Raw genomic sequence first — 14763 nt, 5'->3', positions numbered from 1 at the left:
GGGCCTCTCGCGCACGCGCGCACACGGAGCCAGACAGTTGGGTTCGCCCCAGCTGTTCCTCTCGGCACTCAGACCCGCGGCGCGCGCGACCCCGGCGCGACACTACGGCGCAAACGCCGTGCGCGGGAGGGGCGGGTAGGGGCGCGCAGGCGCCGCGGGGAGAGTGAGGCCGCGCAGGCGCGGACGGCGTTGGTTTGAAGAAGACCTTCAGCGTTGCCCGGGCGGAGCGGAGACAGGCCCTCTGGTTGGAGGTGAGGGGACTCGAGGCCGTGGGCGGGGGGGCCGGCGGCCCGGCCGGACCGGACCGGGGTGGGTGGCAACTCGCCAGAGAGCAGGGGACCCAACGGGAGGCGGGCCTAACGGAGGGCTCAGAAGGGAGAGAGGAGCCTAACGGGGAGCGGGCCCCGCCGGGCCGCGGAGGGCAGAGGGGACCTTGCTCCCCTGGCTGCTTCAGGTGATGGAGCCATAGCGCCGGCGTGGGGAGCGGCGCTCGGATCGCCGAGCCGCGACCCTCTCCCTTCCTGGTGGGCCCACAGGACTTTCTTTCTAGGCGTCAGGCCAGAAAGGAGGTTGGTTTCTAGGGAAGTTGGATCCTCGAACCCCAAACCTACCCTCCCAACCCCTCCCCCGTCCCCCCCCCTCCGTCCCCAGCTTCCTCTCTGGAATTGTCGTCCAGTATCAGGGGAGCTCTGTAGCACTCCTTATCGCCAGGGGGAGGATGCTCTACGTGCAACTGGAAAAGGCGAAACGAGGAACAAAAGGGGCTCTTTACTGACTGTCAAGTTAGTAATTGTGTAAAGCAGTATTACCTAATTAACCCTTCCCCTCTGTCTGCATCTAAAGCAACCTCGTATGTTGTGCATGCCAGCTACAAGTGCATTTTGTAGAGCTGATAGAAATACATGATGATAGCTTTACTCCCGAGTGACATGAAGTCTCTGTGTCTTCTCTGTTTTTTGCTTGATCATACCAGCAGTGCATTACCCATCAGAATCGTGGGCCTGAAAAAGTAAGCTTGAACTAGGCAGAACTGCGTAAACTAAACCGGCTACACTTTTGCAAAGTGTCTAGCAGTGGTTTTGAAAAATAAAGCAAAATGCTGAAAGACTGTCATCAGATGGATGTTTCCAAATATTTACGTGTATCTTTTCTCTTGTCAGTAGATGAAAATCCAGACTGTAAAGGCATAACGTTTTTTTTTAATATATAGGGCCTGCCTTTCTATTCTGATCTCCTCAAATTAAGACTTCTGGCAAAATTTCATCAGATACTAGCATCGGTTGAAATAATTAAGAGTAATATCAGATTGCAATTGGCAATGTGTAAATAGTCTACACTCGATCATTTGAATGCAGGGAATTGGATTGTAAAAGAATTGCCCTGGAAGTGAACTCTGAAACCCTGTGGCTTAGGACCAAGTTTTATTTATCATCTGAGTCAGTACATTTATACTCACTTTCACCTTTACTATTTCCTCTTTATATATATATTTTATATTATACTCTGCCCTCTTAACATATAATGTCTGTCATATTCGACAGGTTTAGGTTAAGGAACAAATTTTAAATGACATTCACAATTAAAAAGTGCATCATGGGTGTATGTTGTGTTCAGATATGATGGTATAGGCAGAAACTTAGCAGAAGGGCAGATTAAGAGCCAAGCTAAATATAAGTATTAGTTTGATTGTGTAGATAGTTCAGATGTAGTAATTGCATGGGATAGCTGGTGCTCTGGATTTTTCTGGTATTTTTCTGGTATTGGGCTAATGGGACTGCTTCAGATGGCTCTACAATTGGTTAGACATGGCTCTTGAGGCTGCTGTCCAAAGAGATTTCCCATTATACAAAGAGGGCAGAGGGGTGGTATGTTTATCCTTGTAGATACAACTTCTGAGAACTTTAATGTGAGAGCCATATCGGCAGTAGGAAAGCTGTGTGAATACCAAGTAGGTAAGGTGAAAAGTGAAGGCACTTTTGGTTTTCGAAGGCTTTAACTTTAGAGTATATGCCAATTTTTGGTAACCAGGATTACTGCAGGTAGAATTTATCTTGTTTGTGGTTAATGGATAAGATTATATAATTTTATGTTTAAAAGATCTTTGAGAGAGGACATATTCTGGTTGAATGCATTCCAATTAGTATGGCAATTCTTATTTTAAGAGCTGAATTTCACAGTGGCAAAAAAAAAAAAAAAAAAAAAAAACCCTGAAGATTTTTAATGCATCTGTTCTTACAGTTCTTCAAAACAATTTTACCTTGTCACTTTAGTAGCTCTTGGCTTTATAACAGCCCAAGAAATGTTCTTCCGTAAAGTTTGCATATATATATATATATATATATTTTTAAAGTAAAAAGTCCAATTTAATAAAGCATCTCCTTCAGTCTGTGAGAATTTCTTTTCTTTGAAATGCAGTCGGAAAGATGATCTCTGTGAATCTCATGAAAAAACCCTTTTATTATCCAGTATTCTGGAAAGTTCTTTGTAAAGAAGCAGAATGCCTTCTCCTAACTTTGCTTGCATTAGTGTATAAGCATTAATGATGCACAGGAAGAGAGAACTGTATACCTCTCCTCAGGACTAAATACTAGGACTGTGGGTGAATAAATACTAAATGGCTATTTTTATTCCTTTGTCCTTATTTTTCTTTATAAGATATGTGTAACACACCGACTTACTGTGACCTAGGAAAGGCCGCCAAGGATGTCTTCAATAAAGGATATGGTAAGTATGCTGTTGTACATTTCCAATTTGGGGTCAGGGTTAGTGTTGAATGCTTATTACTGTATGCAAGATGCAGTGCTAGTAAAATGAGGTTAAGTTAACATTAATCTACTTCACAAGATTTAAGGGGATAACTATCAACAGATTATTAGACTTGACTCTTTAGAGGTAGAGTGCCTTACAGGCATTAAAAGCAATTATATACATGTATGGATGTGTATATATTTGCATATTTAATGTTATCTGTAAGATGAAGTAATAGAAATCTGTAAAACTTCTGTGTCCTCTGACTAGCCCTGGGGACAGTTAAAGTGGGGGGTACGTTTTTCCTCCTCCAAATAAGGGCAGTGTTTTCATGAGCGTGAAGACACAACTTTTGACTTCTTTGGAGTAATATATTCTTGATCCCAAATAGACATTTATTTTTGGTTTTTAAAACTTAATCTTTTAATTTTTAATTTTTTAAAATTATACATTTGATTTTTCTTATTAACTAGTATAATTATCTAAGTTTATACTGTGTAAGCATATTTTCTGATAATTGTTTTTCTTTGAGAGCTTAAAAATTATACTTAAATTATTTCGTTAGAGTTCAGGTTTCAATGGAACTCTCACCTAGTGAGAATACTGTGTATTTTCCATATGGAAGGTACACGGACTGTTTTCATAATCTCTAAGTTGTAAAAACTGGAGTGAATATCACATTTTGTACATTACCGTGTTTTTCTGTTTGTCTAGGATTTGGCATGGTCAAGATAGATCTGAAAACCAAGTCATGTAGTGGAGTGGTGAGTACCCAATATAATTTTAATAGATGTAGCATCATTAACTTCAAGGAACCTGTTAAAACATTGTTTAGTCTAGTTCTGTGAGTCAGTGTCCATTTGGCACTATGCTGTCTTCCCTACAGTTTTGTCATACGCTCAGATTTCAGTGAGCATCTTCCCATTAGCCCTAGACAGGTTGAATTTGGGGGGAGAACAAAGGTTCTCAGAAGAAGAAGGAGAATTCTCCCCCTCGTAATAAGAATATGCTGAGTCTTATTCTCAGGAGATATAAAATATATGTATTTTTTTGGCCAATATCATATCTTTATACTTTCATGAAAATGTATATGGGTACTAAAAACTTTACTTCCGTTCTAATGGGTTCATGCAAGTTTTATCGCCCTCTTACAAAAACATTAATTTTAGTCTATCCCTTCATGATTGATCAAAACAAAAATAGAACTAAAAATGCACGTAAAGGATTAGTCTACAGTTTTTACTGGATGTTCACAAAGTCTTTTTTACTGAAAGTTAATATAGTAGAGGATGTAGGCATATTTTTCAAGTGTCATTAACCAGAACTTTTATTCAGTAAATCTGGCAAATAGGTTGACTTTGCATTCACCCCATTCTCTGATTTCTGCTCACTGACTGTCTATCTTTTTGGTATTTACCTATTTAAACCAGTGCTAATTTTATTTCCAGATATAATAATTTAATTAGAGGAGCTAAAGGAATGTGGAATTCGTATGATACTTTGTCTCATACTCCTGGTTTGTCATTATCATTTTTTCCCTGGTTTTTCTAGTGGTAAATAAATATATATGCAGCTACTACTAGGGTGGGCATATTGTTTTATGGGTCTGTTAAAATAGAAAAATTATATTAACTTTGAATAGGGTTTCAGAATTTGGTCAAGGTAGGTTTGTGTTGCAAAAATCGACTAAAATTTTATCTCCCTCCCATGCTGCTGTGGTGTGGAACTGTTCATTCAGATGGTAAGAAAAACAGAGCATATTTGTGTGCTTGTTTTTATGGCTGCTTTCGGTTTCTGGTATTGATTTAGGATAAATTTCATCTATTGCTCCAATCAGTTCTTAGATTGCAACTTAATATTTTTATCATATGCCATCTATTTAATAGTAACATTTTTATGGTGGTTTGTTGCTTACTAGCCTTTATTGTAGAGCTGTAGATGTTATATGCATGTTACAAATATATTTTGCACTGTTTGATCTAATGATGAAGTTAGAGAGAAACTAAAGCAATTGTGAGCCAGTTAAACTTTTTAATTTAGAAAAATTCTGGCTTTTTCTTTTAAGATTTGTACCTCTGGTATTTTAGACTTTTGAGAGAGCTTCAAACTAAGAAGTGATGGTAACAAGGAAAAAATATAGACTAACTACACTTTTACCTTAGTTTTGTGTATGAAGTTTTCCTAACACTAAAATTGAGGTTTATCTATGCTATACTTTCAAGTTTATGAGAGGTATATGTAAAAAAAAAACACTGGATGGCTGGATCTACTAAAAGAAAGCAATGCTGACATTAAGTAATTGTGTGGGCTATTAAACATGACTAGCATTTTGTCATTTTGTACCGAGGCCTTGCCCTAAAATGTGCAGCGTGATACTCTCTTGGAAAACTTCCTGCGCGGTGTTGATAAACAGATCATAGCTTCCCAGTTGTTTCACCAGCCTGTAGGACTAGAGGTAGGGAGCAGGCTCTTTGGTAAGGGAGGACTCATATTGCAAGCAGTGAAACAGAACTGCTCAGGGCTGGCAGCATTTCATGACTGTTGGCAGAATTTCAAAAATGTTCTCTAAAAACAGGGCCAGTCAGAAGGTTTTTTTCTTGACAGTTCATAGATTGTCAGTGACAGGTGTTGACCGTTGGCTTCCTTTTAGAGCGAGATCTGTTTCCTATTGCTCATTGTCATATGACTGAAAGGACACCTACCTAGGGAGGAGGGTATATTTTAAGGTGTTCATAGTTACTATTTGATAGAAAGCACTTTAAAAGGTGGGGAGAAGAGAGAAAGAGAGACAAGTTGCACCATTCCATTTTGTTGTGAAAAATGAGTACATACTTTGAAATATTGAGATTGTTTATAACAAAAGTTTTACCGATAGTTTTGTGGCCCAGAGCAATAAAGTTTTGGTGACAGCGTAACTGTACTTAATGCCACTGAGCTGCACACTTAATAACGGCAAATGTTATGTTAAGTGGATTTTACCACAATAAAAATTAAAAAAAATTTTTTAAAGCTTTTATTTATTTATTTGACAGAGAGAGAGCACAAGCAGGCAGAGTGGCAGGCAGAGGGAGAGGGAGAAGCAGGCTCTCCACCGAACAGGGAGCCTGACTCGGAGCTCGATCCCAGGACCCTGGGATCATGACCTGAGCCAAAGGCAGATGCTTAACTGACTGAGTCACCCAGGTGCCCCCCTCCCCCAATTTTTTTAATGCACTGAAGTTCTATTAAAGGAGGGTAGGGCTGGGGCATTTGGGTGGTTCGGTCGGTTAAGCATCTGCTTTCGGCTCAGGTCATGATCCCTGTGCTTCGGGCTTGCACTCCACGTGGGGCTCCCTGCTCAGTGGGGAGTCTGCTTCTCCCTCCCCCTGCTCTTGCATGCGAGCACACACGTGCAAGCACTCTCTCTGTCTCCTCTCAAGTAAATAAATACAATCTTAAAAAAAAAAAAGGTAGAGTAGTTCTTTCTAGTGTTTGGGGATTTTTAAGGATTTGAAAATTAACATAGTTTGAAAGATATGGTAGGGAATGAATAATCTTTTTTCAGGTCATGAAAGTAAAATACTTAAGATTCAATATTTTGGTCTTTTTAGTAAAGGCATTTATTTTCAGTAAAGAAAAAAAAGTAAAATACTTAAGATTCAATATTTTGGTCTTTTTAGTAAAGGCATTTATTTTCAGTAAAGATATTTTTCTTTTAGTGGAGAGAATTTAAGATTCCCATTTTAGTAAGAGAGAGTATATGGAACAAGAAGTATCAATAAGAGCGGTGGAATAATGGAAAGATCTGAAACTGGTGGAACTTTAGAAATGAGAGGGCAGGAAATACATTGTGGTAACAAACTACATTGATTTCTGATCCATTGAACACTACTTTCTGAAATGAGTGTTTTCTGTTTGATGAGTTGATTTTAAAGTAATGATTTTTCTTGCTTATCAGGAATTTTCTACTTCTGGTCATGCTTACACTGATACAGGGAAAGCGTCAGGAAACCTAGAGACCAAATATAAGGTCTGTAACTATGGACTTACCTTCACCCAGAAGTGGAACACAGACAATACTCTTGGAACAGAAATCTCTTTGGAGAATAAGGTAAGAGAAAGCATTAGAAGTTATTTGTAGGTTAAATTTATCTTGCAGGTAAAATGATCTATAAACCCCAAATACAGTGTGAATGAGATCTTATAACCTAGGTGGTAGCCATATTTTTTCTCTGCATGTGGCCTTCTTTGATATGTCTTAGATTTCTAGAAAGTAAAGCTTTGTGAGTCCATAATTATCACATTACATCTCTGTTCTGACCAGTTCTGCTTATGATTGAGCCTCTCCTGGGTAAACCAAACTATTTACAGTGAGGTAGTTTGATTTTATTTTGTAGTCGTTGCAAAATTGGCTCCGTAGAAAAATGTTTCTAAATTCTATGATGTCTTCAAAGAGAAAAATTTATCAGCAGATATTTGTTAAGTATTTGCTACGTATAGGGCACTGTTTTTTGAGGTATGTCTACGCGCACACTGCCATAGGTAGATAACATGTGTGTGTAGCTGAATAAATTCCTCAGGTTGGCTTGTTAAATGTCAGGTTATCTCATTACAGTAATTTTCAAGAGAGTATCAAGATTACTTGGTTGTATTGGAATTTTGTTGGTTTTTTACTGTAATTAATGTTATTGGCTGTGATAGAATTTGACTGCCACATTTAAACATGGTTTTAGGTGAGAGAATCTGATGAAACCTGGGGTAAGGGGGGGAGGGGAAGGATAAAGACATAATTCGGTAAGTAACTTAATATTTGGCTTACTTTAATGACTCCCTTTTTTTTTTGTTAGGAAGTTAGAGAAAACTTTAAAATTGGTTTCTTGGGTCAAAAAAAAGAGAAAATTACTAATTGTTTATTTTAAATCTTTGTTTTTCAGTTGGCTGAAGGATTGAAACTGACTCTTGATACCATATTTGTACCGAACACAGGGTAATTATCCAAACCCCATCTTCTGAAAAAAAAAAATTTTTTTAAAGATTTTGTTTATTTGAGAGAGAGAGCACAAGCAGAGGGAGCTGCAGGCAGAGGGAGAAGTAGGCTCCCCACCGAGCAAGGAGCCAGCTGTGGGACTCCATCCTAGGACCCTGGGATCATGACCTGAGCTGAAGGCAGATGCTTAACCAACTGAGCCACCCAGCCATCCCTCTGAAATGTTTTTGTAGACTGTAGGGAGAGAGCACTTTAGACTAGGGAATTGCAATGAAAGGTTTAGATGCCGGGAGAACTTAGGAGGTTGCTGTTAGGAATACCATAGAGACCTGGAATGTGCAGGAAAGAGAAAGGAGGATTCCTTTGAAGCAGGATGCAGTTTTGATTTGAAAATTGAACAGATGAACAAAAATACAAAGCATAAAAATACAAAGAGGCATGTAGTAGGAAAAGTTGAGGAACTAGAAGGGTTTGAGACTAGATTTTTTTTTGAAGATTTTATATTTAAGTAATCTCTACACCCAGTGTGGGGCTCAACTCACAACCCTGAGACCAAGAGTTGCACGCTCTACCAACTGAGCCAGCTAGGCATTCCAAGACTAGATATTTCTTAAGCTATTCTAAAGATTCGTGGATGGGGTATTTTGCTGAGAAGTTAATTTCTTAAGAAAACAGTGTAATCTCCTGTCTGTGGAACACAATAGGCAGTAGTTCTGCTACTGACGTGCTTTCTTAGCCTTTAGAAATCTCCTAACCTCTCCGCTTCAGTTTGTCTAAAAAATGGGGACCGTGTTGTTTCCTATCTACTTCACATGAGTTGGTGCTTGAAAAAGGCAAAGTGACATTTTTCCTTAGCTGTAATGTGTGTCATTCCTGCCACACACTTCAGTTATTTTCCAGACAAATATTCTCAGAAGAAGCCTAATTAAATAGGACAAGGATGATTACGAACCAGTTTCATGTTCTCAGTACTGACATTCAAAAGTGCACAGTTCTCTTCCATCCATCTAATGTTGTCCAGGGAGAAAACACTGACCCTAAGGAAAAAACTATGTTTATTAAAGGACTGTATCCTTTTAAAAGAAAATACAGTGTTCGTTGTGATAGGTTACTAACTTAGAAGTGAAGTGTGTCAAGTGTTACGTTTTGTAGCATCTGGACATTTAAAAACATTTAAAGAAATTTGGGTTCTCATGAATACATACATATTCAGGTTATTAATTTGGTACTGAAATAGCTTATTCCTTTTTATACTTTTATTCATGCTTTCGTGATATTAATCATGAAATATCCCGTCATTTGAACTTACAGTGAAGAATAGGTAAAAATAGTATATGCATTTCTTTTTTTTTTTTTTTAAGATTTTATGTATTTATTTGAGAGCGCGTGTACATGAGAGAGAGCACAAGCGGTGGGGAAAGCAGACTCCCCGCTGAGAGGGAGCCTGATGTCAGGCTCAACCCCAGAATCCTGGGATCATGACCTGAGGCGAAGGCAGATGCTTAACCGACTGAGCCACCCAGGCGCCGCAGTATATGCATTTCTAATCCTAACAAAATTATATTTGTAGAGCTGTCATTTGAAACTTTACTGTATGTATGCCATCTACTGAAATAGTATTTACATTGGGGGAGAGAGGGGATCTTACTCTGAAGATTTCTGGACAGTAGTAGAAACTCATGTTGTTTTCATTGTGTTGTTTTTATTTCTTACAGAAAGAAGAGTGGAAAATTGAAGGCCTCTTACAAACGGGATTGTTTCAGTCTTGGCAGTAATGTTGATATAGATTTTTCTGGACCAACCATCTATGGCTGGGCTGTGTTAGCCTTTGAAGGTTGGCTTGCTGGCTATCAGATGAGTTTTGACACAGCCAAATCCAAACTGTCACAGAATAATTTCGCCCTGGGTTACAAGGCTGCAGACTTCCAGCTGCACACTCACGTGTGAGTGTTTATAATTCATCTGCCTTTAGCACTGGCGCAGTTGCCCAAAAAGATGGTAGCCGTTAGCATGTTGAGAAGGTTAGAAATGATCGTACTTGCATTTAATATGCTTTGGTGGATATCCAGCCTCACTGTACTATTTTCCCAGTCAGCAGAACATCGCCAGACGTTAGTGCACTGGGTGCATTGTGCTGTGCCTCTCAGCCTGTACCCCGAACTTTAGGAAGGGTTAGGATCTATACAAGAACCACTGGGATGGAGAGAGCCCAGGCATAGGTCACCTCCTGATCAAAGGGATCCTTTGGAGATATTTCTGCTTCCTCTGGTGCCTTATTCAGTTTGGCAGTATCTGGAAGCAGCTCTGGATCGTGAAGAGCAACCACCTAATTGATCTGAGCATCTGGACCATCTCCAGTGATTCTGCGGAGATTTTCGGGCACCCTCGGTCACAACTCAGCCACCCTATTGCATTCAGAAGAAGCAGAAGTCCTCAAAGCAATCCTGGATTCAATTCTGTAGGCTGCATCCTATTGGTTAAATGAATTTGAACTTTTAAATTACAGTTTATGTCTTGGCCTACTGGGCACTGTTAGTATACCAGGGGGAAAAAGCAAAGGAAGATATCTTTGTTTTTGAAGTGTTGTGGATTGCTCTCCCCTAGACATTCCAGTTCACTGTGATGCCTGAAAGAAAGTCAAGCAGTGGTATAGACAGTGGCATTAAAATTGATGGAACAGCACGAACAGGAAAACCATGAGAACTCAGGGACTAAGTTCTGGGATGCTTTGAAGCAATAATTTAGGTACTTCTCTAGAGTAGTATGCCCTAGATATTGTGGGGGTGGTGCTTTCTGACTCTAGGGTTGTTTCAAATGAAGTCCAGAGTTGGCTTTGTTCTTGTACTCTGTATTTTTTGTTCTGCAGAAATCTTTATTGAACTATGCTTTAGGTTTCTAAATTCTTTGAAATCTCAAAGACTTATAGATCATATTTACCTAAGGTATCTGCCTGTGTGCATAATGGAATTATGTCTAAGAAATTTACATTGTGGGGAGCTGAGTAAATGAATCCAGTGTTAATTATATTTTAATTAGCCAGTTATAAATTACGTAACTGGATTTGGTTCCTTGTTTTGTTTCATAGTCATTTATACTAGAAGTTTGCTGAAAAAGGTAGTTGCAAAATGAGATCCTTGTCTAAACAGAATTTGTTTCCATATCGTAAGAGTGGTACAAACAAGATATTTATGACTTTTTCTTATACCATGAAAATAGGAATGATGGCACTGAATTTGGCGGGTCTATCTACCAGAAGGTTAACGAGAAGATTGAAACGTCGATAAACCTTGCTTGGACGGCCGGCAGTAACAATACCCGTTTCGGCATCGCTGCTAAGTACAAGCTGGACTGTAGGACTTCTCTGTCTGTAAGAAGTGCTGCCAGACTGGGCCGCAGCTGAGTTTGAATGGATGTTGTGATCGGGTGGTTGCATGCGTGTTCTCTGAACTTCAGTGAGCGGGTTGCCGTGTGGTGAAGAGTGTTTTACCTCGGGTCTGGGAGCGTGGATTCTAGTCCCAGAGCCTCCCAGGCTGTTGTCTGACCTTCTGGAGTCCTTTTATCTCTTCGGCCTCAAAATTTTCTGATCTGTAAATTCACGGGATTTGATTACTATTCCTGTTGCTATTAGTAATTCTAATTAATAATGACACTAATTGAGCTCTTAAATTTCAGGTACTGTGCTAAGGGCTTAATGTGTAATATCTCATTTAATCCTCCCAACTACTCCATGTGGTGAGTAGTATCCTCATGCCCGTTTTATAGATGAGGGAACTGAGACCTGGACAGGTCAGATAACTTGCCCAAAGTCACAAAATAAGTGGCAAGATTGGAATCCAGATCTTCTCTCACCAGAGTTCATGTTCTAACCACTGTCAGAGATTATAAACTGACATCTCAAAAAATTCAGTATACCAGGGGTGTTTGGATGCATAATGTTTTAAAAATTTTGCTTGAGGCCTTTAAGCATGCATTCTCGAGGACCCTACTATCCCTACCAGTCCTATTAACTGAAAAGACTTACCTTTTTATTAATTAAATTTTCAGTTTTGGTAGTTCTAGACTGGCCCGAAGTTGCTTTAGTTTCGGAAATCTGGTGCATGAAATAGTGGTTGTACTGGACTTATGTATTATGAAGTTGATTGTTTTCTGTTTCTATTTCATCTCCTAATCTTTAGGCTAAAGTAAATAATGCCAGCCTGATTGGACTGGGTTATACTCAGACCCTTCGACCAGGTGAGTGAAGGAATTAGTAACAATGGGCGTGGGTAGGAGGTAATGGAGGAATAATGAAAATAACCTATAAAACCTTCAGTCAACTGCAGGTCAATTCAGACCATTTTGTCACTGTTGTTTGTTCATACAAAGTAAAGCAGATCAAGTGCCTTTGAAAGTATGTACATATTTTTTACTGTAATTTGGTCTCTCTGGCTTGTGAATTTGGTTATTCTTAACCTGAACTCCAGGTGAAGTTTGCTGTGATTACGCCTTGCTCACTGCAGGTGATTATAGATAACCCTGTATTGACTTAGTAGTACCTGACTCGTAACTCGCACACCCGGCTGTAATCTGTGCCCTTGAAAACTGAAGATCTGATTGTAATACTTGTTATGAGTGTTTGTGGTGTTTTCTTCTTCCTAGGTGTCAAACTGACCCTATCAGCTTTAATTGACGGAAAGAACTTCAATGCAGGAGGTCACAAGGTTGGATTGGGATTTGAACTAGAAGCTTAATGTGGTTTTGAGTAAAGCATCCGATTTGTCCCTGGAGGTGAAGAGAACCCACTATGTTTTGGCCTTAAAATTCTTCTGTGAAATTTCAAAAGTGTGAACTTTTTATTCTTCCAAAGAATCATAACCCTCCCCACACTGAAGTCTAGAGATCGCAAGTCCATCCTAAGGGAGGTACTTGAAGGCATGCCTGGAAGTTGTCATGTTTGTGCCACATTTCAGTTGAGTTCCGCAGTGTTATTTTAAATGTGTTCCTCAGCGACAATGTAGTGTCATGTTACGAAGGAAATGACCCGATCCTCCAGTTTGTACATCACGTCCTGCATGTCCCACACCACTTTTTCATGACCTTTTAATATTATTGGTCTCTGTGCTGTAGTGGAATCTTTGGTTTTGCATCAGAGTAAAATAAATCCATCACATTTGGAACATAATCGCTCATCTGACTTGCTAGTGGTGGTTTTCTTCTATTTGGTGTGATTGGTTTTGTTTTGAAAAATACCCTCATAGGTGGTGGGTGGGATTTGTATCGAAGGTGGTATGTCTGACTTACCTGTCCCTTCCACTCTGGCTCATCGCGCTGACTGCTCTTCTGCACTCAGGCCGAGGAGTGAGACAGTGAGTTCCGGCCCACTGGGCGAAGGCGCATTGTTGGGGTGCTTGCTTCCTACCGCGCTGAGTAGAGCGGGATCGTACTGGTAGCTGTGTAAGTGGCTGAGAAAGAGCAGTGGGGGAGGGGGGTGGGCAGAAACACCGGCAAGGGAAGAGTGGGGTTGGGGAAATGCTGTGGGGAGGAGATGGGTAGGAGGAGGCCAGCCGGAGGAGGCCAAGGAGGCCGGAGGAGGCCGGAGGCCCGTCTCTGGCTCCCCTCAGGGCCTCAGGAAAGTGCTTTCGAGTACTGGACCGAGAGAAATGGTAACCAAAGAATGAAGATACCAGCTTAGAAAAGAAATGAGTAGGCTGTAGTACCTTCAGGGCTTACTTAGTGAATATCTTCCTTTCTAAAAATAGAAATCTTTTGGAAATCTTTTTCTAAAAACAGCATATGCTGGTTGCAACAAATTCAGTCAGACACAAAAAAAGTGAAAATTCCTATTCCCCTCTCCAGTCCCTTTCTGCTCTCTCTAGCAGTTTGATACATATCCTTGCAAATATTTTTCATTGTCTTTAGAGATTACGTAAATATCTTTATATAAAATGTGAAAATGCGTATCTTGTTTTGCAGTATACTTTTATTTATTTTTATTTTATTTTTTTTAAGATTTTATTTTTAAGTCATTTCAGTACCCAACATGGGGCTTGAACTTCTGAGATCGAGAGTCACATGCTCCAGCCAAGTGAGCCAGCCGGCGCCCTGCAGTATGTGTTTCAGTTTGACACATCGCAGTCTTCTGTTTGTTCGTACAGCTCTGCCTCACATTTTTTTATTCTGCTTGACTTATAAATGTGATATTAACTATTCTCCTTTTTACTGTATGGCGTTTTTTGCTTTATAAACAATGCTGCATTGAATATCTTTGTCCACTTTTGTAAATATTTCCATAGCAGTGCTGCCCAGTAGATCTTTCTCTCGTGATGAAAATGATCTGTCTGCATTGCCTCATATGGTAGCCACGTGTGGCTGTTGAGCATTGAAATGTAACTAGGTCAATGGAAGAACTGAAAAAAAAAATTTTTTTAAGTAATCTCTACACCCAACATGGGGCTTGAACTCACAACCCCAAGATTTAAGGGTCCTATGCTGTACCAACCAAGCCAGCCGGGAGCTCTGGAAGAAACCAGTTTTTAATTCTATTTCATTTTAACTAAATTTAGGAGATTGCTAAACCATAGGGCATGTACATTTGCTAAGTAGTACGAAATCATCCTTCAGAAATTTTATACCAAGTTATATTTCTACCATTGGTGGTCAAGAGTGCCCATTTTTCACATCCTCAATAGCACTGAATGTCCTCAAACTTAAAAATATTTACGAGTCTTAGAAATGAAAAATGGTATCTTACTTTAGTTTGTATTTCCCTAATTGCCAGTGAGTTGGAGCTGTTTCCATGTATTTATTGATCATTTCTAATTCTGATTGCCTGTTCAGATTCTTGCTCAGTTTCCAAATGAGTCATCTTAAAAACAACTAGACACAACGCTTGCTTTTTGAAAAATGTTAGTGCTGCAAGATAGTCCCCCCCCCAATCACCAAAGATTATCTTTACTAGCACCCAAATTCAGCACTCCTTATGTTGGAAAAGATCTGTGATACCAACCACATGATGTAATTTGATTTTCTCATTATCTTTGTGGGTTGAACCACCATTATAGGCGAGAAAT

At 39.7% G+C, this 14763-nt stretch overlaps 1 protein-coding gene across 4 annotated transcripts; it reads left to right on the top strand.

Annotated features, from left to right (window-relative positions):
• The first annotated feature begins 20 nt into the window (after positions 1-20).
• Positions 21-12875, top strand: VDAC3 (voltage dependent anion channel 3). Of its 4 annotated transcripts, XM_048226290.2 has the most exons (10): positions 174-251; positions 652-782; positions 2656-2724; positions 3463-3512; positions 6686-6838; positions 7662-7714; positions 9430-9657; positions 10931-11081; positions 11890-11947; positions 12353-12875. In XM_048226290.2, exons 3-10 carry the CDS (start codon positions 2658-2660, stop codon positions 12442-12444), a joined length of 852 nt encoding a protein of 283 aa, XP_048082247.1. In that variant the 5' UTR covers positions 174-251; positions 652-782; positions 2656-2657; the 3' UTR covers positions 12445-12875. The 4 variants fall into 4 exon arrangements, with proteins under 4 accessions (XP_026341510.1, XP_048082247.1, XP_057159509.1 ...); XM_026485725.4 differs by lacking the exon at positions 652-782 and having other exon boundaries at positions 21-251; XM_057303526.1 differs by lacking the exons at positions 174-251; positions 652-782 and adding an exon at positions 354-454.
• The last annotated feature ends 1888 nt before the right edge of the window (positions 12876-14763 follow it).

The sequence above is a fragment of the Ursus arctos genome, unplaced genomic scaffold (assembly GCF_023065955.2).
Source record: "Ursus arctos isolate Adak ecotype North America unplaced genomic scaffold, UrsArc2.0 scaffold_27, whole genome shotgun sequence".
Lineage (NCBI taxonomy): Eukaryota > Metazoa > Chordata > Mammalia > Carnivora > Ursidae > Ursus > Ursus arctos.
Note: the sequence above shows the minus strand (reverse complement) of the source record. Positions and strands in the feature narration are given on the sequence as shown.

Coding starts and splice junctions, on each gene's coding strand:
- VDAC3 (XM_026485725.4), top strand. CDS start 2,658: ATGTGTAACACACCGACTTACTGTGACCTAGGAAAGGCCGCCAAGGAT. Junction 6,839..7,661: donor AAATCTCTTTGGAGAATAAG/GTAAGAGAAAGC, acceptor TTTGTTTTTCAG/TTGGCTGAAGGATTGAAACT. Junction 7,715..9,429: donor ATATTTGTACCGAACACAGG/GTAATTATCCAA, acceptor TATTTCTTACAG/AAAGAAGAGTGGAAAATTGA.